The 26,130-nt window shown below is 31.7% G+C and overlaps 1 protein-coding gene across 2 annotated transcripts in view; it reads right to left on the bottom strand.

Moving 5' to 3' along the window:
- Positions 1-918: 918 nt before the first annotated feature.
- Positions 919-26,130, bottom strand: part of RMDN1 (regulator of microtubule dynamics 1) — a 29,184-nt gene continuing 3,972 nt past the window's right edge. The window contains exons 2-10 of one of the 2 annotated variants that reach the window (XM_051970802.1): positions 21,939-22,056; positions 13,760-13,847; positions 12,057-12,216; positions 11,425-11,514; positions 8,555-8,610; positions 7,204-7,291; positions 4,082-4,112; positions 2,279-2,412; positions 919-1,504 (exon numbers count right to left, since the gene is read on the bottom strand). In XM_051970802.1, coding sequence (XP_051826762.1) covers positions 1,454-1,504; positions 2,279-2,412; positions 4,082-4,112; positions 7,204-7,291; positions 8,555-8,610; positions 11,425-11,514; positions 12,057-12,216; positions 13,760-13,847; positions 21,939-22,056 — 816 coding nt within the window. In that variant the 3' untranslated portion in view covers positions 919-1,453. The remainder of the gene's footprint in view (positions 1,505-2,278; positions 2,413-4,081; positions 4,113-7,203; positions 7,292-8,554; positions 8,611-11,424; positions 11,515-12,056; positions 12,217-13,759; positions 13,848-21,938; positions 22,057-26,130) is intronic. The other variant, XM_051970803.1, reaches the window with a different exon arrangement.

A 26,130-nucleotide genomic window follows, 5' to 3' on the forward strand; every position in this document is an offset into this window, starting at 1 on the left:
CCCTTCCATATTGTAAGGGCTAGGGGCACCACACCTCCATGATCTGGAAAATTCACAAAGTTTTTTGGTCCTCCCTTTATACCAGAGAAGTTTGAACTTTTTCTTTTTCTTTTATGGGGTGTTTGGAGTGTCGTATTATAAAATTTGGGCTAAGTATTTGATCATAGGCTATATGTAGGTGGATTTTTAAGTAAAAAAAATTAACATTTATGTGTCATCTATTGGCTTTCATGTTCTTTTCAAAAACTTATTTTAACTTTAAAAAAGAAACTATACTTATGGAATTAAAAGATAAAACATGTTGATCTTATACAACATTGGACTATATTTTATACATTTCTGAGTTTCTAAACTTTCTGTACCTTCTGTTGGTCTTTGCACGTAGTCTGTAGCTTCTGCAAAATTCCCCAAAAATTCCCATTTCATTTCTCATGTTGACCTACAATGTACCGAAATTTGATGGGGAAAGTTGCAATGTGGAAAGAATCATTTTATAAGAAGATAGATAAAATGGTAAAGGATAGTTATAACTTTGTATTTAACCTAGTACTAATTAGAGTAGTTTGCATACAGTAGGTAATCAAAATGTCTGTTGAAGTACTGAATTGTTCAATAACTACTGGAGGATCAGGAATCCTGGTTTCTAATTGAGTTCTGCTAGCCCACATTTTATAAAAATAAGTGGCAGCTATGTTATCATGTTAAATGTTAATAGGTTTAAATGATATGTGTTTAGACAGCTGCCTTTTTGAAATTTGATACAGCAGTTCAGGTTTGTACCAAATTTAATTATCTTTCCCATTTCCTCCAAGTAAGGCAGTTAATAAATTCTTTTAATTTCTCCTGTTGTTTGTACAGATAAAGAACAGCTACAGAATTAAAGTATAATTCTATTCAATGAGAAATAAGAATTCAATCTTATCCAATGAAACTTGATTTATTAATGGTCAATCTGTTGAATAATTACATAATTAAGGTAAAAATGGTAGACACTTAAAATGGTAGAGACAGGTAAAATTATCAGCACTAGTTAATACTGGTTGACAAAAGTCTAGACCATCAAAAGCACCACTTTAGGTGAAATCAGTGCTGAGCAGTAGGCACTTAATAAATGTTTACTATTATTTTTAAGACCTTGTTTTGCTTAATTGATTATATGCCAACTCCTCATATGCCACTCCTTGCATATTCCCTCCCCAAAAAATTAGGATGGAGTTTCCACTGAAAACAATTACTTAGACAGTGAGCATTTCCATTTTATCTTAGTACCTTTCCATACAGATTACCCTTCCCATCATCAAGGACTGATTTTTCTATTAAGACTGGAATTTGGAATGCCTAATACCTGTCTTACTCATTAGCTACTGAGCTGGGTTGGCTGTGTCATGATTAACTCAATGAAAAAACAGTTATTAGAAATATTTCATGTGCTATTTTAATGTGAATCAGGTTCTCAATTCTTGTCACCAACAGACTTGAGCAGCTGAGCAGCTTCTTTTTGTACCTAAAATGAGGAATAGCAACACAACTCAATATTCTGAGCCCAACACTATTCTTTCATAAATATATCAATACATCAAGTACCTATGTTTCCTTTGTAAGGAAGCTCCTTCTATCAACACAGATCATAACTAATTTATACATGTAATTGATAAGTTCATAGAATTTCCTCAGATTGAGTGATTTGTCCATGTTCCATAATATATGAACCTCAACCTTCTTCACTTCAACAGTCTACATACTGTTATGTCCTGCCTCGTTTAATTCTTTCACAAATGAAAATTAATTTAATTTACAACAATGGTCAGCATATTCTAAGAGTTCCCATACCTACAAAATATTTTATTCTGTCTCCTGATAATGAATAAATACAACTCTTTCAAAAAACTTCATACTTTCTATAGCAGTACATGGCTATGATACCTCATTTATACTGATACTAGCTGTTCCTTTAGTAAAGTAGGATGCTAATTAATGAAATTATCCTATATTATATCAAGTCATATTCTTTTTTTGTTAAAGTATGTTCAATCATAACAACTAAGAATTTTTCATATAGAAACAAAAGAGTGAAAAAGGCCATCAAATAGAAATTTTGAAAAAACTACTATTGATAGTATCAATCAGATTCATGATTTTTTTTTTTTTAATTTATGGCTTAGTTCTAATTGATTCAATTAGGTTCAATTATTGCTAATACTGGATGTGTGTAATTAGCTCCAACTTAGTCATGTGTACATTTTCTTTTTTTTTCTAAGTCAGCTTTTTAGTTTTTTACCTGCTTATCCTCCTCAGTATGTGCTGGGTAGTCCTTGGCTTTCAATAACCAGAAGGCAGCAAGTTTTTTGTTGTTTAACTTCAGATAAGTCTTTCCCAAGAAAAGCAAATTTTTGCTGTAAAAGTTTGGGTGCACTGAACACAAAAAAGAAGACATTCACCTCAATTTGTAAGCAGTTACAGTTTTGATTTGTAAAGACTGAATTTTCTGTCTAAATTTCATGAAACAGGCTAATGATTTTCATATGCAAGAAGCATAATGCTATAGTATTTTTTTTTATTTAAATGTTCACATCAAATAAATTATTGGGGAAATTATAATTTTGGCCAAAACATCCATATCAGTTTTGTTAGAAAGGTTGTTACTAAATGAGATAATATAATATGTGAAATAAAGCAAACCAAAGTCTGAGTTCTTCCTAGTACTTCTAAGATGACCACCACTGAGGCCCAAATAGAGTATGATCAGAGAGGAGTTTTATTATTTCCTACTCTCTCATCTTTTTGTTCTGAGAATATGCCATTTTCAGGGTAAATATTACAGACATAATTTCAGCTGCTGCAGTGATTAGACAGGAAAGATTATATAAGTTCAAAGAAGTACAAATAAGTAAACAAAAAGCTTGAGGCGGTTAAAACATTGTTTTAGGATACAGATTATGACAGAGCTGAAACCAATACAAGTTTGCTGGTTCCCAGTCTATTGTCCTTCCAAATACTTAACACAAGCTCTGGTGTACATCAACATGTTATACTAAGTGATAACAAACAAGATGAGCATTATACAGTTTTTCTTTTATTGGAGCTATCATTCATGAACATTCACACTTGCCCAGTCTAAACTTTATTTCTTGATTTGAAACTCATGTTCAAAGTACTAAGCTTACTCATTGTAACCCTGAATTCTTTATTACATGTACAACTTACTAATTTTCCCCTCTGTGTTGCTATATAATCCTTTTAATAATGAATCGTTCCCTTTAACTAGACTCAAAACTAATTTCTAGAAGTAAATCTATGATTGAGCTCATTTACTCTAAGCTGTTTGAGTGATCTGGAACTCTGGGACTATATCTGTCTTAATTTCTAAAGTCATCTATACATTTCCATGTAAAAGATATTGTGGTTAATATGTTGTATGTTCCACTGTGGTAAAATGTTGTTATCATGAGAATAATATGTACGTCAAAGTCTGTTGTAATTTTACAACTAATTCTCTTCATTGGTTTTACAGTACAACATCTCCTAGAAAGCAGAGATTGTTTGGTTTTTGTCTTTATATTTCTAGAATTTAACACGTTTTGATTGACAGAAGATTTTTAATAAATGTTTAATTAAATTTTAAATAAAATTTTAATACTGTTCTTTCAAAAAGAAATTAGCATTGCTGTAGTTGGAAAAACACTAACCAGGAAGCCAGAAGACGTAATTTTTGTTATCAACTCTGCATCTGACTTACATAAATAAGAACAATTTTGAACCTTTGTTTCCTCACTTGTAAAATGAGAAATTGGAAATGATGACATTTAAGTACCTTCCAGCTTCAAAATTCCTGATTCTTAAAATTCAGTAGATGCATGTTTTTCACACAAATCTTCATTGAGTTTACTGAGTTTAACTTTACAGTCATAAAACATTTTAAACAAAAACAATTAGTAGAATGTATCAAATATGGTCAATGAGTTTTTAAAGAAATCACTACTTAAAATTTAAACATACTGCCATAATTTTAAACATGTTATGTTTAAACATTTAACATATATAATTTATGTGTGTGTAGGTATTATTTGACCAAAAATGTTACCTTGTTCTGCCATCTGAAAGTATTTTAGAGCCTGTTAAAGAAAAAAAAATATTTATGGAGAAAAATATTCTATAGAAAGTTGTTCTAAAATCATTAAAATCTGTGTTTCTGTTGTTATAGCAATGAAACAGTTTCAGTTCCACATTCTCTTTTCTTCCTCTCTCTTCCTCCTTCCCTTACTCCCCATACACATTGAGAAGACAAGAAATGATACCTATTATAATATGAAGTCACATAAAATACATTTCTATGGTCATGTTCCAGGGTGGAGAAGTGCCATGTACAGATTAGAGAAAATGGTTCTTTTTTTTTATTCCCATTCGACATTCTCCAGGAGTCTATCATAATTAACTTTTCTAAAATCTCATTCATCTCCTTAACTTCTTTCTTGTTCATGTTACAGTTTTATTTATCTAAGTCTGAGAGGGGTGAATTGAGCTTCTCCACTATTACAGTTTTACTAATCCAATTTTTCCTATATTCAAAATTTAACTTTCCTTCAAGAATATGGATACTATACTATTGGTACACATATGTTCAATACTGATATGAATTCATTGTCTATGGCACCTTTTAGTAAAATATAGTTTCTCTGATTAACCTTTTTAATAAGGTCTATTTTTGATTTTTGCTTTGCTTGAGATCATCTCTACCCCTTGCCTTTTCTACTTCAGCTAGCTAGCCTTTTACTTTAACTCTGTGTGTTTTTCTTTTTCAAGTGGATCTCTTTTAGACAACATATTGTTTCTGGTTTCTAATCCTTTCTCTCATCCTCTTGTGTTTTATGGGTGTGTTCATAACCATATTCAGTTATGACTGCTGTTTATTTCCCTCCATAATATTCTCTTCTATTTATTCTTTTCTTTTTTTTCATCTGGTCTCCTCCTCAGAAGTCTGTTTTGTTTTTGATCACTACTTTTTCTTTTTGCCATCCCATATTTGCTTCTCTTAGCCCCTTCCCCTCCTACTTTTCTGCTGGGTAAGATGAATTTCCATACTTTGTGTCTGTATACGTATAAGTATTATAATATGTGTATATATAATATTTTTTCTTTCCTCTTTGAACCAGTTTAATTGCGTGTAAGTTTCAAGCACTGCCTACTCCTCACTCCCCCATTTTTTCCTTCACTGTAAAAATTCTTCTGTGCGGAACAGCTAAGCGGTGCAATGGACAGAGCACCAGCCCTGAAGTCAGGAGGATGTGAATTCAAATCTGGCCTCAGACATTTAACACTTCTCAGTTGTGTGACCCTAGGCAAGTCACTTAACCCCAATTGCCTTGTTTCCCCCCACACATACAAATAAAAAATTCTTCTGTGTATATCTTTTCTATGTGAGATAATTTCTCCCATTTTACTCCCTATCCCATTTCTCAGTGCATCCCTCCTCACCCTTTTCACCCTTTCATTTTTCTTTTAGACCATACCAGCATAACAAATTTATAACCACACCTTCTGTCAAAGTTCTGTATCATCATACAGGAATGTAATTAATTTAACCTTACTGAAGCCCTTACATTTTCTTTATCATGTTTTCCTTTTGGCATTTCTCTTGAATCTTGTGTTTGAATGTTAAACTTTCTATTCAGCTTTTGTCTTTCCATCAGGAATTCTTGAAAGTCCTTTATTTCATTTTTCATCCATTCTTCCTCCTGTAGATTTATCCTCATTTTTGCTGAGTAGATTATTCTTTGTTGTAATCATAACTTCTTTATTTTCTGGGATATCAATATTATAAGCTTTTTGCTCCTTCATAATGGTAGCTGCTAAATTTTACATGATTCTGGCTGTGATTCCACAGTGGCTGACCTTTTTTTTTTTTTCCTGGCTGCTTACAATATTTTCTCCTCAATCTGGGAGCTCTAAAACATAATTAAACCATTCTGAGTTTATTTTGGAATCTTTTTCAGGAGATGAAAAAGAGGATTCTTTCAATTCTATTTCTCTCTCTAGTCCTAAACTTTCCTTTATAATTTCTTGAAATATGCCTAAACTCTTTTTTTGGATCATGATTTTTAGGTAGTGCAATAATACTTTAATTCTCACTCCTTAATATATTTTCTAAATCAATTGTTCTTTCTATGTGATCTCACATTTTCAATTTTTTCATTCACTTTACTTTATTGTTTCTTGATATCTCATGGAGTCATTGGCTTCCACTTGACCAATTTGAATTTTTAAGGAATTTTTTTTCAATGAGGTTTTGTATCTTTTTTTTACCATTTGGTCAATTCTAACTTTTAAGGTATTATTTTATTCAGGATTTTTGTACCTTTTACTAAGCTATTATTATCTCTTCATAATTTTCTTGCATTGTTCTCAATTCTTTTGCCAAATTTTCCTCTACCATTCTTACTTTTGATTCTTAGTTTTTTTTAATCTTAATTTTTTTTTTCTTAAGCTTATCTAGAAATTCTTGTTGGGCTTATGTCCAATCTGCATTTTCTTCAAAAACTATGCTTGTAAAGGTTTTTCAAGTTATCATCTTTATCCATGTTTGTGTATTGAGTTTCCCTGGTTGTCACAGTAGCTTTGTATGATCAAGTTCTTTTTTTTTTTTTTTTTTTTTGGTCATTTTCTCATTTTTTCAGCTTATTTCTTAACTTTGGACTTTGTTTTAGAATTGGATTCTGTTCACCTCAGGCACAGGATATCTGGCCTGATCTGACTTTTATATCTAGCTACTTTCACAATTAAATCTGTAGTTTTTAATGCTTCCAAGGTGACATCATTTGGGGAAAGCTCTGGTCACTGCCCTCCTATTCTGTGCTCTGACCCTTAACCAGGTAGGGTTCTACCTAATGATTGCAATTATTATTTTCTGTCTTTGAATTATAAACCAAATCCAGATAAAATCCCTGCTCTCTTAAAACTACAACTATTCCTCTCCACACTGGAACTACAACCCAGAATTATGTAATGAGCAACAGAACTGCCAAATGGTGCCTGATCCTATAACTACCTCTGAGTATGATGTGGTGAGTATTCTTTTTCACATATGACTGTGAGTTGGTGGTCTCTGAAGCTCGATCCAACTCTGATGTTATGTGATTTTCTGAATTATGTATACTCTAGAATGAAGAATTCCATAGTAAATGAAGTAAACAAGAGACACTACATTACCTCCTCATATGTGGAAGTGGGAGGAGTTGCAAACAATACTTTAGCAATGTTTCTTTGGTACCAAGGCAATTCAGCAAATGAATAACACCTAGAGAGAAAAAATAAAATCAAAAAGTAACTAAACTACTTTAGCAATCATTTTCGCCCCAGAATCTAATGTATCCTAAAGATTACATACAGTATATAGTAAATTTTCTCCCCCTCAAATATTAAATGATTTGTTTTATTTTCTATTATTCTTCACACACTTCTGTTAAGTTAACACTGGTGTTGATGTAAAAGTATTTCATAATAAGTAAATAAATGATAGTATACAGTCCTTATCCTTGTTGTGAATTGTGGGAGAAGGATATGAAATTTTTGAAAGAAAATATTTAAGATTAAACCAAGTGGTCAAGTTGAAACAAAAATGCAAGGAAGCATAAAATAAACAATAATGTCAACAAAAAACTGATATATCACTGGATATGCTGGATGAATATAGTAAGGAATCAAGGATAACTTTGAAGTAATAAGCTTAATGGACTGGAAAGATGATGGTACCTTTAATATAAATGTTCAGAAAGCAATTTGCAATGTAGGACTAGAATTCAAGATAGATATAAAGGCTTAGATATAAATCTAAGAATCATTTGCAAGAAATAAATAAACACTTGGAAAACCAACAAGGTGATCTAATGAAAGAACAGAAAGAAAAGGGAGCTCAGAATTATGCTTTGGGAATATATTCACATTAAAGAAGCATGATATAGATGATGAGCAAGCAAAAGAGACTAAAAAATTGTATTCAACCAGGTAAGAGAACCAAATAGAGCGGTATCACAAAAACCCAGAGGAGACAGTATCCAGGAAAAGAGGCCTTTATGTATGAGAAATGAGAAAATGGTTAGCAGATTTGGCAATTAATAAATGAATGAGGTTAGAAAACAGACTGCCAAGGATTGAGAAGTAAGCAAAAAACCAAATTAAGGCAAATATTTTTGGAGTTTGGTTGCGAGAAAGATGAGAGATAAGACAATTGATAGAAGGAAATGGGCGACTACAGTAAGAATTTCTCAGGGATAGGGAAGATTAAAGTTTGCTTATAGGGAAGAAATGAGTTGAAAGAAAGAAACCTAAGATTAGAGAGGAGGAAGAATGATTCTGGAAACAATTTGCTGGAGAAGTTACAAGGAAAGCACATTATTTTATAACCAAGTTTAGAATATTTCTTAATGCTGTTTCTCCAAGAACTAACTTATACATACTGAATCTTTTTTTAAGCACTTTCAAATTATGTTTTTGATATACTTCAGAAAAAGGAATTTGTTTATAAAACACACCAAAAGTTTATTTAAATAAAAAAGCTTACCAAATACCAATAAGGTGAATTGAAGTGGCATCTTTAGGATTCAGTTCAATTGCTTTCTAGAAAGAAACAAGAATAATATCAATTAAAATTCATTTCTGAATATTAATTTTTATAAATATTGCTTCATAAGTCATAAAAAGTACATAATTAAGAACTAGCAAAAAAAAAGTTATAGATCCTCTTTGGGAATTGAAACTTTCTCTCTCATTGATAATTTGAATTGAATCTACAATGTTCATTTAAATATATCATATTCATATTTAAATATAAATAATATTTAGCAATATTAATTATTTAGCTGTAAATAATATTAATAATATATAAATAGTGACTACATGTCTTCATGCCTGAAGCTCAGAAACTGATGGACTGAGGCTTTCCAGGTAAGATAATAAACACAATCAGTCTAGTAGAAGACATTTCTATGTGTTTAGCTGTCCCTCTTTGCCTGCAATCATCTTTTCTGTTGTTAAAATGTAAGAACAAAAGAAAACCTTCTGAAGTTGCAAAGTATTCTTTTCCATTCATAGATTAATTTATAGAACTATGAGGTACTATAAGAAAAAGAGCACACTGAAAAGAATCAGAATTGTGATTGAATACCATTTCTGCTATTAAGCTGTGTGACAATTCAAATCCAGTCAATAAACACTTATTAACCATCTGTATATGAACAAGATACTATGCTAGGTGCCAGAGATATAAAGGAAAAAAATGAAACAATAAATGAATAGCTATGCTAGGCCCCATGATAGATGGGATTACAAAGACAAAGATGAAATAATTCCTATTTGTAAGAAGCTTACCTTCTAATACAGGAAACAAGAAGTACACTAACAAATTTTATATCACATATATTGTGAAATATGTATATAATGTACTGCTACTCAGTTGTTTTTCAGTTGTGTCTGACTCTTCATGACCCCACTTGGAATGTTCTTGACAAAGATAATGGCATGGGTTGCCATTTCCTTCTCCAACTCATTTTACAAATGAGTAAACTGAGGCAGTCAGATGACTTGTCTAGGATCACACAGCTAGTAAGTGTCTGAGACCGGATCTGAACTCAGGAAGATGAGTCTTCCCGACTTGAGGCTCAGGGTTTAGTGTATATATATACACACACATAATGATAGATGGGGCCTGGAGATAGATTCTGAATTTCAGGAAAGATTGAGATGATCAGGGCATAAGGCCAAAGTAGAAATGGCTGGGAAATGTCATAAAGGCTTAATGAATACTTGTTGAGTGATTACTACAGCACTTAAGATTCGTGAAGCTTTTTACAGATTGTCATTGGATCCTTATAACAAGCCTATGAAGTCAGTGCTATTATCTATCACTAATTTTAGAGATTAGGAAACTGAGGCTTAGGGCAAATATATTCTACCATTTAGATGTACAAGGTCCCCCAAAATAGTGGAGAATATATACATATATTTATGTGCACATATGTATATGTGTATGTTTGTATATATACATGCACAAAAATACAGCTATGTATTATATGAGTCTATTCCTTTCCCAATACATACATACATATATATATACACACACACACACACACACACATATACACATACACACACACACATACATATACACATACACACACATACATATATGTATGTATATATCATGCAAGTATGAGTTTCTTCCTCTCTCCCAAAATAAGACTCATACACGTGTACATACTTCAGTAAAAGTACATACTTTAAAATAATGATACTTTTGTCAGTGTGAGCATTCACTCTTAGTTATACTGAAACTTATCCATGCTGCTTTCTTATTTTTATAAATTTAATTTTTGACCCATTTTAGGCAAAGTTTTGTTCATATAACATATATGGCATATAAGATGAATAAAACAAGGATCTTTTCACCAAGATCCTTGACTCCAGTAGAGAAAATTAGATGTGGATAAACATCTAATACAATACAATAGAAGTCAGTGTAAGATTAAGAGATAAACCAGTGGAACTTTCATGCTTTCTTGTCCCAAAAAGTCTGTGATCTTCCTGATATAGTTATTTCCCACAATGATGCAGGTTGTAATCCATTTATGCCTTACCAGCCTGTGTGGCTGTTCACCCATAAATTCACTAAAGAGAGTCCATTCAGTGTATTGGAGTGGGGATAAGAGCTGAATCTTCTTTCTCTCTGACATTTTGGGAAAACATGAGCTATTTACGGTTATCCTATACTGCATATCAAAGTCTAGAAAATAGGCATGCTATGTCCATTTAGTTTTTTCCTATGGAGATAATTATCCCAAACTGTTTTCATGCTTCATGATTCACTTAGGAAGCTCCAAAATCTTGCAGGCCTTAATACAATTAATACAAAGTCACACACTAAGAGGAGTGCCTGGAGGACCCTTATTAACAATGGGAATATCTTTTTTTATTCATAATATTGGACTTCATCCATGAAGGTCAAGCATTTTTGGAGAATACAGATCTCCTTTATTTCATGCTTTGCTTGATATTAATGATTAGAGTATAACAGAACAGATTTTTATCTCTGTTGTTACATCTTTCAGGGTATCTTGCATGATTCTTCCATATAAAATTTATTAGAGGAGTGTTCTAAAAGTAGAATTTTTGCTTCAATACAACAAAAACTTTAAAAAAAAACAACCAAATAACAAACATTGTGAGGTTTTGCATACAAAATATAAAATAATATAGGGGTGTACCAACAACTTGGGAGAGTCCTGAACTATGTGTGTATATATTACACTACAGAAGAAATTGACAGTTTTGTGGAAAATAAAGCTGGAATAATTGCATTGTTAGCTCCTAGCAATTATTAAATGAAGAAAAGAAACCCAATGTAGTTTTCATATTAACAATTAAAATCAACAATACCTCAAAATGTTCCTTGATAATGAAGGCATTTCCAATTTTAACCTTGATACCTTCATAATCCCCAACATCGCTGATACAGATAGCATACCACTACAAATATTTAAAAAAAAAAAAAAAAAAGGAAGAAAACAAGTATAAGTGTAGCTTTAGAAATACTACTTTTGACATAATGATTCAAAATTTAGTCCTCAAAAAACATTTTACTTCAAGGACAGAGTCCTTCTTGTATTGAATCCTTTTTTCTCATCTCTGTTTATTTTTATAATTAGGCACTTTGGAAACTCCATAGCAGCTCATCCCTGCTTATGATTAATAAGGAGTTACCTCCATAGATTTTGTTCTGAGTAATAGAACTCTGGATCGTTATCTTTTAGTTTCATAGAATTTAACTCCTCTTTAGAATAGATTTACTTCTCATTATAAGATTCATTCTCTCATTAGTTATTAACTCACTAGAATTGATTCCTACTGTCGGAAATATACTCTTCTAATGGCAAATAAGTATTGAGAGGCCTCTGTGACTCTTTGGTTTATGAGAGAAGGCCAAATGATCATCCTTTTATTAATTATTCACCAGCCATAATTAATTATCTCTCGAATTTTTCATATATCACACATTCTAGGTATCTTACCTTGTGAGCTGCAGAACTTGATTCGTTTTTTTCAAGTGCTTTTTTTGCATATGCAAAAGCTTCATAGACCAGTCGTTTCTTATCTTCTGCAGAGGTAGTACTAAGTTGAGATATATCTCGGGATGCCCGTGCCAGACGCCATAACAACTCTGCATCCTCACTAGGTTTGAAATATATTATGGAACCTCACTTATATTCATTTATCTTCTACGATTAGAGTTCATTACCATAAATCAATTCTGTCCTTCAGCTCAGTATAAATATGCTGCAAATATATAACACTTTTTGAAGAATATTATCAGAGCTGAATTCACAAAGCACCTCCGTCATTTGTTCTTTAAAATTACTCACATTTTTGAAAAACATTTTATTAAATTTGTGATTCCACTCAATAATCTATAAAAAGTTTACCCAATAAAATCTATTATCAACCTAATCACAAAATACAGTCTCTCTATAATTTAACAAAGTGGTGTGTAATTTTCAGAGGCAATATTAGGTAAAAGATTACACTATTTCCTATGAAATAACTATAAATTCACAAACTAGAAACTATAAATGAAAGAATTTGAGAAAATGAAAGATAATTTAGTTCAGTACTTTATAATATTAACCTTTTTATTTATAATTTTATTTTGTATAATTCAAGGACTATGCCATAAACTTTTTTTTTTTTTTTGCTGAGGCAATTGGGGTAAAGTGAGTGACTTGCCCAGGGTCATACAGCTAGGATGTGTTAAGTGTCTGAGGCCAGATATGACTTCAGCTCTTCCTGACTTCAGTACTGTTGTGCGATCTAGTGCGCTATCTAGCTTCCCCAGCATAAACTTTTTTATAACAGTATTAGTCAGTTATATTATTATTGAGGTAAATAATCTAGTTAATCAGGCTACTACTATTTGTTGATGATGATGAAATCTTCCAGAAGGAACTATAACTTTATCCAAAGTAAATATTAACTACTTACTTTTAAAGAAATAATAGCTTCATTTCAAGCAAATGAATTTTTTTTTTAAGAAAAGGGAACAAAAACAAATTCTCCTATTTGTTTTTTTTAAATATATTGCACAACATTGTGAAATCTTAAACTTTGAAATCAGTTTGTATGACGAATAGGAATAGTGACATTTCAACTTATAAACAGATTCAGCAGAATGCCAACTTTCTATAAACTAGAGATAATCAGGTAAATATAGCAATTTTGCTTCAAAGATATCTTCTTTTTTAAGAAAGTATCCACCCTATCCATGATCACTTTAAATTCTGACTAGCCTATTACTTCCTAAATGACTTCTTTATCTCTCAGAATAGCAAAACCCTCACCTCAAAGGTCTCTTCCTCCAGTGACTAAGTACTTACACTATCCATGCTTACAGTCAAGATTTCCAGGATAATTTCCCCAAACAAACTCTCCTTTTCATCTCCTTTTCAGATGTATTCCCTTTTTAGAATAAAGGTAGGGACTGGCTTTCTTTTTGCTTGCATTTGTATTCCCCAAAACCTAGCATGCTTTTTCTATCTATGTAAGATATACTACACCATGAACTAAGCTTCCAACCATATAAAAAAATTAGCTGATTTGAAATATAGATACAATAGTCATTAAGAAACTCCCCAAAATTCAAAGAATCATTTTACTTGTCAAAAGGCAAGCTGTGAAAAAAAAAATACAAGTCAGTCAAAAAACTTGGGCTACTACATACCTTTGTTTATATTGAGTTAACAAGTGATAAAGCTTTTCTATTTCTCCACTGCCATATAGGTAATCTGCTTGTTCAAGGATTTCGTTAACTTCACAGCATGAGAAGGAAGAGAGAGAAAATAGTTTTAGCTAAATTAAAGACACTAACAGTTATATCTAATAAGAAACAAACATCCACATATATACTACATATATATTTGTATCTATCCATAGACATGGATATCCATTTATCTGTATCTGTGTATAAATATCTATATATTTACAACTATATGTAGATATCCACATATCTGTACCTATACAAATATATACAAATACAGAGATATATAGAACTCCAAAACTTAATAAATTTGATTATTACACATTGATGTCATCTAAAAGCTAAAATCACAGATTTTATTCTTCTTTGGTTTCTGAGAGAAAACCAAAAAGCCATCCTTTTATTAGTCAATTAATAATTAAGACAAAAACATACTAATATTCTATCAAACAATATACCAGAAAAGACTTTAAAATATGATGATAATGAAACTCAACCTAATGAGAGTCAGTAACAATAATGAAAATTAATTCATGCTACCTTCAAACTTTTCTACTCTTATAATTATGATCATTGTTGATAACTCCCACTCTGATAAAATACAGAATGGTATCAGAATAATACTTTTTTACATAATGTTAGCATGACTAATATCCATAAAGAGAAAACAAATAAAAGGTGAAAACATCCCTGAACTATAACATAAAATGACCTAAGTAATAAAGCCGCCCAATATGTAATGAAAAAACAATTAATATACAAAATAGAAAACCAAGACAGGAAATTTTAGAAAAGAAAAGGGCAAAAATAAAACACATAAAGAATTGACAAAATAAATTGATCATAAAAATCATAGGAATATGATTTGTAATTATATGTCTGTCTATAAAAATGTAGTGTGAAATCAGGCCACTTGTCTTATATAGCTAGTGTTGAACTATACCTTAATGGTCTAACATTACATAAAAACTCTTTATTTAGAAATTTTACTGTTTTTATTTAAGTTAAATGAAGCTAAAAGCAAGCCAAAGGAAAAGAAGGAAAAGAAAAGTTCTCCTACAAAGACTTTAAGATGGCTTTTAAAAATAATTTTATCATCCTTTATAGACTAATATAAGGATACTGACCTTCAGCGAATAGGATGTATGTTTGAAATAATTTTTCCAGTAGTCAAGATGGTAAATTTCTAAATTATTAAATCATATCATCCAATTCCATTATAACCAAAAAGAAATTTTCTAACACTGTTTAAATCTAAAGTGATTAATTAAGTAAACTGTGGCCAAGTAACTGAATGAAGCTAACTAAACCAATTCAACATTTATCAAGTGTCTTCTGTATGCAAACTATTCTAGGAATATAAAGAGAAAAAATATCCTATAAGGGAATTAAACATTTACTTTTTTAGTCATACTCTCACAAAACAAAGTAAGAAGCCAGATGTAATTTTAAAAGTCCCAAATTTTATATTGTTTTGAACCTATCACTGGAAGGACAGTTTTTGAAAAGCAACAAAACACTATTTTACCATGAACTAAGGGTCTTTGTTTCTGTAAGAATGTATGCTAACCAAAATCTCCACGTGACCAAAACTGACTTTAATCAGATTTCTCCCCTAAATCCATTCCTACTTCAAGTTTCTCTTTTTCTATTGAGGATACTAGAATTCTTCAAGTCACCCAGGTTTGTAATCTTGGAGTTGACCTACATACTTCCCTTTCCCTCACTTCCCAAAATCCAGTTTACCAAGTCATGCTGATTCTACCACCATTCTTCAAAAAAACAAGCTTTTTCTTCCATTTAAACAGCTATCATCAGTTTGGAATTTATTGCTTTCCACTTGGACAACTAGAGTAGCTTCTTTATAGTTCTCTCCCCTCACCAACCAATCTTTTACTGCACTACCAAATTATCTTTCTGAAGCACATACCATGTCTTGTCTCTGCTCGAAAATCTTCAATAGATCCCAACTGTCTTTTACAAACTATCTAATCTGGTATTCAAAGCCTTTTATAATCTGGCTCCAAAATACTTTTCTAGCATTATCACACATCACTTTTATTCATGTGGGCTATATTCCAAGCCAATGGGATTACTATTACAATTCCCTATATATATCATTTAATCTCTCACCTCCATACATTTCCAAATTGTGCTGAACTAAATATCCTACTCTTTACCTCTATCTAAGTCCAGGTCAGATGTTACCTCATATATAGGCCCTTGTCTCCCTATGTCAACACAGAACACTTGATCTAGATAGTTCTTCCCAGCCCTGCTCCTTTCCCCTTCTGTTGCATTATACTTATTTTTGCACAAGTTTTATTTCCATATCCACTAGAATCTCTCTTTCCCAGTAGAATATTTGGCTCCCTGAAAGAAGAGAGTGCAATATTTCAGTTTTTTAGTCATCAGCACCTGGTGCAAATGGGTACTGTTTATTGAATTGTTGCAATGAATTAATACAATCTTTAACTTGTGTGCCCTATCTTATAAAAAACTATTTAAAGGTACACAAGTGTAAATAAAATTTCCAAGTGTAAATATGTGTATCAATATACAGAGATACCTAAATATGCAGATATATACAAATGAATACACACACACACACACACACACACACACACACACACCCTCCTATAGGATTTTCCTGAAAACCTTCTTGAGCTCACAGATTCAATAATGAATATTTTTAAAAATCATGTGGCAGACTTAGTTTTAGAAGTTTGCTATTATTATCGTTTACTTTTAATCTGTTTTTCCATCAGTCATGCAATTTCAAAAGACTGGGATTTAAGAACACAAATCCTTTTATGACACTAGAGAGCAGTCTTACTATCTTACTATCTTATGTTGAGCAATTCATTATGCTAAATGGGGATCATGTAATATGATGAGTTACTTACTAATCATGTAGAATATTCTGTAATCCTTATTTTCCTGGGCACCGTATACAAGAGAAGGATGATATTTTTTAAAACTTGAGCTATGAATTCCACATTCCACTGACTATGAGGCAATATGCAAAAATTTATGGAGAAATTTAGTCTATTATTTCAATTAATTGTTATATGCACTTTTACTCTATACTCTCTTAAATCATAAATTTCTAAATTAATTTCTTAAATAATATAATTCAGAATCATGACATAAATGTAGTCTTTTAAAATATCACTTTCAAATTCTAAAAATCTTTTCACAAAAATCAAAAGTGTATAGTTAATTTAAAAAATAAACTTACTATGGCTCTATAGACTTACATACTATGGTGGGAGCATGTGCACCACTCCACATATCTGCAAATCAGGTGTTTTTTAAAACTTGCTTAATGTTCTGTGCTTTTCCTGAAAATATTTTAAAAATAAGCTACATTACTGACATAAAGAAATCATACTCTAAAAATGGCCCAAATTTCATATAAATTCATTTTAAAACCTAACATAAATAGAACTTCAGATGTAATTTCACCTATTATATAGTGAAATTCTAAATTTGGTTACAAATCTCAGAGACACCTAAGAGATATTTCTTGAATATTTCCTCAAATTTTTAAAAAATAAGCCCTAGTCTTTCTATCTGTACACAAACAAGTAAACTGTGGTTGTCTCATTTGAGGGGAAAACTGCATTCTTTCTGCCAAAGAACAGATTTCATTCCTGAAGGAATATTAAATTCTGCTTTGTATACAACTGACATGGTTCCATAATCACATTTCTGGGGTTCTTACCTAGGTGTGAAGAAAAAGAGTGACAATGCTCTAAGTTTTTAAATGGCTAATAAGAAAACACAAACTAATGATCCACTGAAGATGCAAGGCTTTACTTCCACATCTAAAATTTAGCAGTTTTGAAAACATGGGTTCTCTAGAAGTTCTAAAGTGGACAAAAACAATAAGTACCAGAACCTAATGAAAAAAGTGAAGTGATTCCTAAATAAATGCATTTTTTAAAATGAAAAAAGAGGTTCACCCACAGAAATGAATAGCTCCTCTCTTTTTTTAAGCATTATGTATGGAACTGATTTTGTCTTGGTAGAACAAAAAAGAGTACACTGGAGAGGAATACAGTGATCTAAATTCTAGCTCACCATAAACTCAACGTTACCTCTCCCAAGTGCTTCTAGTACTAATAGCATGTAATTCTACTTTATGTCCCCCCTCAGTAAAGCTAATTTTCCTGTATCTTAATTATATAATAAAAATGTCATATGGTATTATATTTGATCCTGGGAACTAAATTTTAAAAGAGATGTTGATAAAATTAGGATCATTGAAGAGAAGGATGTCCAAAATTATATGAGATCTTAAAATCATATCAAATGGGAAATAACTGAAGAAATGAGGGATGTCATAGCTTGGAGACTACATAGTGACAAGATAGTTGTCTTCAAATATTCAAAAAAGTCAGGTAAAACAGTAATTAGGTACATTCTATAAGGGAAGTGAGTATCCAATTTAAGAACTTAATAACTGATTTTAAATAATTAGCTTGAAATACGGAAAATAAATGTTAAAACAGGTTACATGACTTGTGAAGGCTGCTGTGCAGATTTCTGCAGAGGGTGAGCAGTGGTGACAATCTCTGTTAATTGTTGGCACCATCTAGTGGCAAAAATCAACCAATGACTGATTTAAATAGTTTTATTCCTAAGCAAGAGAATTCACATTAAAACTATCTTAAATCTTAAATCAAACTTAATATTTAATTCATTTCTAAAAACTCCATACAAAAGAGTTTAAATTAATCTTGGTAGGTGGACAAAACACTTTAAATTAACGTGACAAAGCATAAAAAAAGAAATAGAAATCTTTATTTTTAAATAAGGAATTGCTCTCAGATTATCATGAAATTAGATACTAATTCCCAAATGATATTAACATTAGGAATCATAAACACAATGTTGGAGTAAATTACTTCACAATGACTACAGGGAACAAGGAAAAATCAGTAAATATTGATTTGTGAAATTTATAGAATTATTGTTTTGAAAAGTACTTAAGATAATCAATTACCTATTTTATTTTCTATCTTTAACAATCAAAATTAATGGTTAGCATTATCTCATAGAAAATTAGATATGAATGATCTGACTTCTAGTTAAAGAAAACTAGGATAATTAAATAATAATCATTATTCCAAACAGAATCATTTTCAAAACATTCAAGATATGTTTAAAGAGACTGTAGTAAAATATCAAAAATGATTTTTAAAACACACTAGAGAATATACAAAATTAAAATACATAATACTGTAATTCATTTTATAGAATAATAAAATGTTTATAAATATTACAATATTTTGAAAATCTCCTAAAGATATTAAAATCTTTAACTATGTCATTAGGGACATTTCTTTTAAAAATATCATTCATATTCACTTAAAAATATACTAATCTTTCATTTAATTTTCAAAATGGTTTATTTGGCTATCTACCCATTCATTATGCTAATATAATTATTTCTAGCCTGGGAATGAGACTGGAGTCACAAAAAGTTAATGTAGTTATAGTGAAAAGAGTACTAGTTCTTCTATCAGACAAACTGAAAAAGAAAAGGTGAACTTTTTAACCTTCTTAGGTTTTAATTTTTTCTTCTTTAAAATGAACATAAAATTCTTATCTCAGCTATTTCCCAGGACAGTTATGAAAAATTAAAGATACATGATAGAATGGAAAATGTATAGGTGCAAGGACTGAGTTCAAATCCTTTAAGCAAGTCATTTAATCTCTTTTGGCCCTTGATTTCCTCATTTACAAAAACAGAACAGATTTGATTTAATAATATCTAAATGATGATATTCTTCTCTTCCTTTTCAGTGTGATTATAGAAGGCTTTCCATCTCTCAAACTGTTCACATATGATATACCAACTCAGACCCCTGTATTGCTTTCCTTCCTCACTTCCACCTTAGACTATCTAGCTTCTGTTAAAGCCCAACTTGTGTCCCTTTCTACATCAATAATGTCAAACTCTGACAGAAACAAGGCTATTAATCAATTCATAAGGATCTCTGGAGCCCACAAGAACTTAGTTTTAAAGTATCATATTATCTATGTTTTATTGTATTTTTAATTTGTTAAATAATTCCCAATTTCATTTAACTCTGGTGTTAGTGTTACTCAGAAGTGTTGTGGGCCCATGGGGCATGTGTCTGACACTTCTTTTCTATGTGAAGCTTTCATTTTATCCCCTCAGATGTTACTGCTTTCTCTCCCAAGTTATTTTGTATTTGTTATGTGCATATGGGAATGCTATCACACATTTATGTGTGTATACATTGTCTCCTCAAATTTAAATTCTGTGAGAGCAGGGACTTTCATTTCTGCTCTCTCTCCTTAGCACCTCGCCCAATCCCTGTCATAAGAGATATTTACTACTTATTGATTGCCTAATCGATCTCTAAGGACCCTTACAACTTTAATGTCTATATTTTATGGCAATATTGTATACTATTTTTAAAACATCAAGCACTATAAAAATATATTACTAAATGTTTGCTAAAGATGCTAGATCGAATCTATGATATAAAAAAGACTGCTTTGTTGCTCTAGTGGCACTTTATACTAATAGCAACAGAGAACCACTTTAAAAGCATTAAAAAATGGAAAAGCATAATCATATCTGTGCCTTAGAAATATCAACTGATCAACATGCATTTATTAAGAACCTACTTCATGCTAAACACTGAAAATATCACTTGTTGGTTGTATACAAGGTGAATTAGAAAGGGAAGAGACACTGGACAGAAGAAGATCAATTGGGAGGTAGGGAAGGTGATGTACAATATGCTAGCCAAGAGCTCAAGAGTGCCTTACTTGCCTGTGCAAGTTGAGAAGGGAGGGATGGGAAAGGGAGGTAGTACAGAAAAAAAAAGAGCATGAAATCTACACCAGAGGGCCTTGGTTCAAATACCTATGATGTTTGCTCTAGTTGTGTGGCCTTGGCCAAATCCTTTCAACTCTCTAGGTCTCAGTTTCCTTACTTGTAAAATAAAGAAATTTAGCTATATGGTCTCTCTTACAGTTCTAATAAATCTATGGTGCATCTTATTACACTGACAAGTCTTAGCAAATAAATGGGTGAAACAAGACAGAAACAGAAGGGCTAAGAAAGACTGAGGTTGTAAACCTAGGTGACTAAAATTAGGGTACAGTAGCCTAAAAAGAAAGGAGCACATCAGGAGAAATGAGTTTAAGTGGAGAATTATGGTGGAGAATTTTAGACACATTGAATTTGAGAGAGACAACTAGATGGAAATAAACAACATGGGACTTGATCTCAGGAGAAAGATATATCCATCTGAGACATATCTTCATGCAGATGACAGTTAAATGCATGGAAGCTGATCTCCAAGGAAGAGGAGCCCAAGACAGAGTCCTATATTGCATTCACCCATAGGAAGGCTCAAAGATGATAATCCAACAAAATAGACTGAGAAATCCAAGATAATCATTTTGGCAAACTCCCTTAAATTCCTTAACTACAACAACTTTTAGTAAGACTATGCTGCAAAAACTAATGGATTAAAGGAAAAGTATTTCTTCCCTTTCCTATCTACCCTATGTAGGTAGGTTTCATGAATGACAGAAAATAAGAGGCATGGCTAATTAATCAATTAAAAAGAAACATGAATATTGAAAAGTTTATCATGGCTATGTCTAAAATATACTGACTCTGATTTGTTTATACAGTGGCTATTTCACATCAATATATAATCCACTGGATTTTTTTTTAACATTTTAATTACTTTTGTTTGTTATAATTTTATAAATACTTATATAGGTTGCCTGTAATTGTTATCCTCTGTTCAAAGTTCATGTTATTACACTTCTTTTTCTTCCTTCCTGAGTAGATCAAAAGGAGGACAATAGATGAGCAGGTAATAATGGACTTTTTATACGGCTGTAGGTAAGTACCATTAATTTGTTATTAAAGGCAGCCCAAATTTGACAGAAATAAGATATATTAATTATGCCAGATCACTAAGTTCACGAGAGCAGGAAATGGAAATGGTTGTTCTGTGCCTATTATATTTGTTTTACTAAATGTTATTTGGCAAAACAAAAATAAAAACAGAACAAACACCTCAAACATTTTTTTAAAACTGATAATAATAAGCTGTTAAGATACTGAACTAACACTTACCATTGACTGCAGCATGAACCACAGCAGACTGAGAAATCAGTTGGTAAATTTCAAAGCCCAAATAAGACAATGCTGAGATTATGGGACCCCTTTTGAAAACTACAGCATTCGCAAGAATCTAAGGAAGCAAATGTTGTCAGTTATCAAACTACTGCAAAACATGATGATATCCTTTACAAAAATTGTATTATTTTTCTCCTGTCTGCTTCCCGCCCCTTAAATAACACATCTTAAAGAAAATGGATAATCAAAGAATTACGTATTTTGACAAATTCTTTAATAAAACAAATTTCATATCAACACAACATTTATTATCAAAGTTTTCTTCTCTTCCTGGACACAGCAAGATCTAATAAAGTCTAGTGAATAAGGCTAGCTGCTGTGGGGTAATCTTTTGAGAGATTGTGGGCTACATACATTAACTTATAAGGGTTTTGTTTTTTTTTTTAAGTTGGGCAGAAGTTGTGATCTGTTTGTGGAGATTACTCAAAGTAAAAAAAAAAAATAGCATGATCACAAAATCACTGATCTGGAGCTGGAAGACACTTTAAAGACCATTTAATCTATTTTACGGCAGGCCTTCGGGGCATTACATAGAGGACAGAACTGAGATCTAGGAAGGAAAAATGCTTGTGCCTGGTCATTCATATGAGTAAACATCAGAGGTAGGGTTCTAGGTTCTCTGACTCCAGAGCCACTGATCTTTCTACTACCCTGCATCGCATTTAAAAAATCCAGTATTTAGTTAATTAGTTTTAAAAAGTTAATCATATCTCTGATGGGGAGAGGGAAGGTTCTATGGAATTTGTTTTAATATATGCAGTATAACCTGCCCTGTTTTAAAATAAATAGCAGGGCCAGTAAAATACAACTAATCCAGAATTGTTCAAACTGGGCCTCCTCCAAATAAGCAAGCCAATATTCAGATTCATGTTTGTATTTTGTCTTCTACTGCATAAGCATCTAAGTACAAAGTTTATCATGTTGTAACTTTAGGTTATAACAATGCTTCCCCAATTATATACACACTCACACACACACACATAGAATTTGAATAATTTCCTCATAATTCAAAGCTATTAAAATGCACATGCTTAGTTCCCAAGTCCTGTATTCTTTCCATTATATATGTGTGTGTGTGTGTGTGTGTGTGTGTGTGTGTGTGTGTGTGTGTAGGTGAGTATATATGTATACATGTATATAAGTAAAGATATAGGTATATATATACTTTATAACAGCGAGGTGATGCAGTGGAGTGCTGGGCTTGAAGTCAGGAAAACTCACCTTTCCCAATTTAAATCTGCCTTCAGATATTAACTAAGTGACCCTGGGCAAATTATTTGACTCTGCTTCAGTTTCCTCATTTGTAAAAGGAGCTGGAGTAGGAAATGGCAAATAGCAAAACCACTCTAGTATTTTTGCTAAAAAAACCCCAAAAAGTCAGACATGACTAAAACAACTGAACGGCAATACACACACACACACACACACACACACACACACACACACACACACACATATATATATGTATATATGTATATACACACATATATATATGATATAGTTATCCCTTCCACATCCCAAGAGATTAGGGGCACAGCACCCGTGCAACCTTGAAAATCTGCGTAAAATTTTTTGGCCCTACCTTCTTACTATAGGATTCTTTTATGGGGTGTTTATGGTAATTTATTGTAAAATCTGGATTGATATTATAAAATAATACACATATATTTATGCATTTCTGAGTTTCTCAACTTCGTCTATTTTGTCTGCTGCCTTCACATGTTGTCAGAGGTAAATGGAAAAACACTCCCAAAATTTCCATTTAATTTCTTATACTGACCTGTGAAATATTAAAATCCTGATAGAGGAAGTCATAATGTGAAAGAGATAACTATATTATATATCTTATATTCATATTATAGAGACATTTATTATAATTCTAAAATAATATTATGATATACACATACTCATTATAGAAACAACATATTTTATAACTTGTAACTGAGCTGTAGTAGAAAGAATACAGGACTTAGGAGCTAGAAAATTAATTTTAATTCTTAATTTAAATCTGACATTTAGGCAAGTTCCATAGGCAAGTCATTTACATTCTCTTAAGTATCAATTTTCTCATCTGTAAAAATCAGAGATTAATATAGCATTCTCTATTTTATATAAAGTTGAACCTGTAAGACATAGCAAATAGGAGGACACCACTTGGCAAATCTAAAATTGCTAGACAGAAATAGCAGTGGTATATCTTCTCTACTTACAAAGTTCCTACTATGTGCCAGACACTGTGTTGAGCTGTGGGGAAACAGATATAAAAGCTCCTTTCCTCAAGGACCTGACATTCTACTGGTTTGACCTGGTTTTTCTAAGCTATGCTAGCAGAGAGCAAAGTATGGAAGGTGCTACCACTAGAAAATGTTAGAGTAGAGGTCTTATACTTGCCTCAATAGATTCAGACTAATCATGAAGAGGTTGGCCAACAAAGGATCAGTATTTTTTTCATCATTACAATTCATAAGTACTATTTATTAAAATATAAGAGTTACAATTTATATTACTGGGGAAAATAACCACATCACTCAAAACTATAGTTCTTAAAGTATCCTATTAAAGATAAATATTCTTATATGAACATACATACACATGCAACTTACTATTTCATTTATTTTCATAATTGTTTACAACTAAGAAATAAATATTTGATGCTTGGAATATAACATCAGCAAATTTCACAATCAATCATGAAAAATGGCAGCAGTACAAGAAATATATCACTGAGCTGTCACTTAATTTCTCTAGACTTTAGTAAACAGTATAAAGAACTGTTCATAATTTACTGTTCAACAGCAATATGAATAACATCTTAAAATTAAATAATAAAAACAAGGTCACTGATTTACAAGCATTAAACTTTGTATTTTGGCAAATATTAAAGGTTTTCAATTAGCACAATTAGTTGTTATTTGATCACTATTGTGATTATCAAAAATTAATTGACAATGCCCAGTAAAAAAAATCTTATTCTTTAGCAATATGTGTGTGTTGCTAATGAAAGAGTACGAAAAAAACAAATAAATAGGCTCAGATAGCTCATGATATACCATCCCCGATGTAGAATAGTACCACTCCATAAGGATGGGAAAATTCCTATTTACTGCTTTATATTCTTTATCATAAATGATCCAATTTAGAATAGCGGATATAAACAAATAACTGCAGTACCAATCCAGGAAAAAGGGGTATAAGAAATTTATTGTAAGTATGAAGAGCTTTTCTACTAAAAGGGTCAAAGAATCATGGAATCATCAAGTGATTTGATAAACTTCAAAATGGTGTATACATTCCAGACATGGGATGGGAGAAAATGTGGCTTAAAGAAAAGCACACAGAATAGGACAAAAGGGAAACAGGTGACAATGAATAAGTGATGGAAAGGGAATAATATGAGATAGGCTAAAAAAGAAAGATTTAAAGCAGATGGTAGAGGGCATTGAATACCAGGATCTGGTATTTAAATTTATTTAGTAGACAATGGGAAGTTATTGAAGGTTTATGAGAGGGGAGTAAGTTATATGTTAGAAAGATTCTTTGGGCAGCAGTGTGAAGGATGGATTAGAGGAGAGATAGATGAGTGATAGGAAAATCAGTTAAGAGGCTATTATAATAGTTTGCAGGAGAAAAGCAACTACTAATGGTTGGTCATTCTGGAGACAAATTTGAAACTGTGCCAAAGGATTATCAAACTATGCATTTGCTTAGATTCAGCAGTGTTTCTACTGGACTTGTATTCTAAAGGGAAAAGGACCTACATATGCAAAAATGTTTATAGCAGCCCTTTTTGTAGTGGCAAGGAACTGGAAACTGAATGAATGCCCATCAGTTGGAGAATGGCTGATTAACTTACGGTATTGAAATGGTTATTCCATGGTTATGGAATATTATTGTTCCGTAAGAAATGCCTAGAAAGACATATGAACTGAGGCTGAAGTGAACAGAACCAAGAGGAATATTGTACACATTAACAAGAAGATTATGTGATGATCAACTGTGATAAATTTGGCTTTTTTCAACAATGAGGTGATTCAAGACAATTCCAATAGACTTGTGAGGGAAAGAACCATCCACATGCAGAGAGAAAACTATAGACTGAATGTGAATCAAAACATAGTATTTTCACCTT

Source organism: Antechinus flavipes, chromosome 1 (genome assembly GCF_016432865.1).
Source record: "Antechinus flavipes isolate AdamAnt ecotype Samford, QLD, Australia chromosome 1, AdamAnt_v2, whole genome shotgun sequence".
Taxonomy (NCBI): Eukaryota; Metazoa; Chordata; class Mammalia; order Dasyuromorphia; family Dasyuridae; genus Antechinus; species Antechinus flavipes.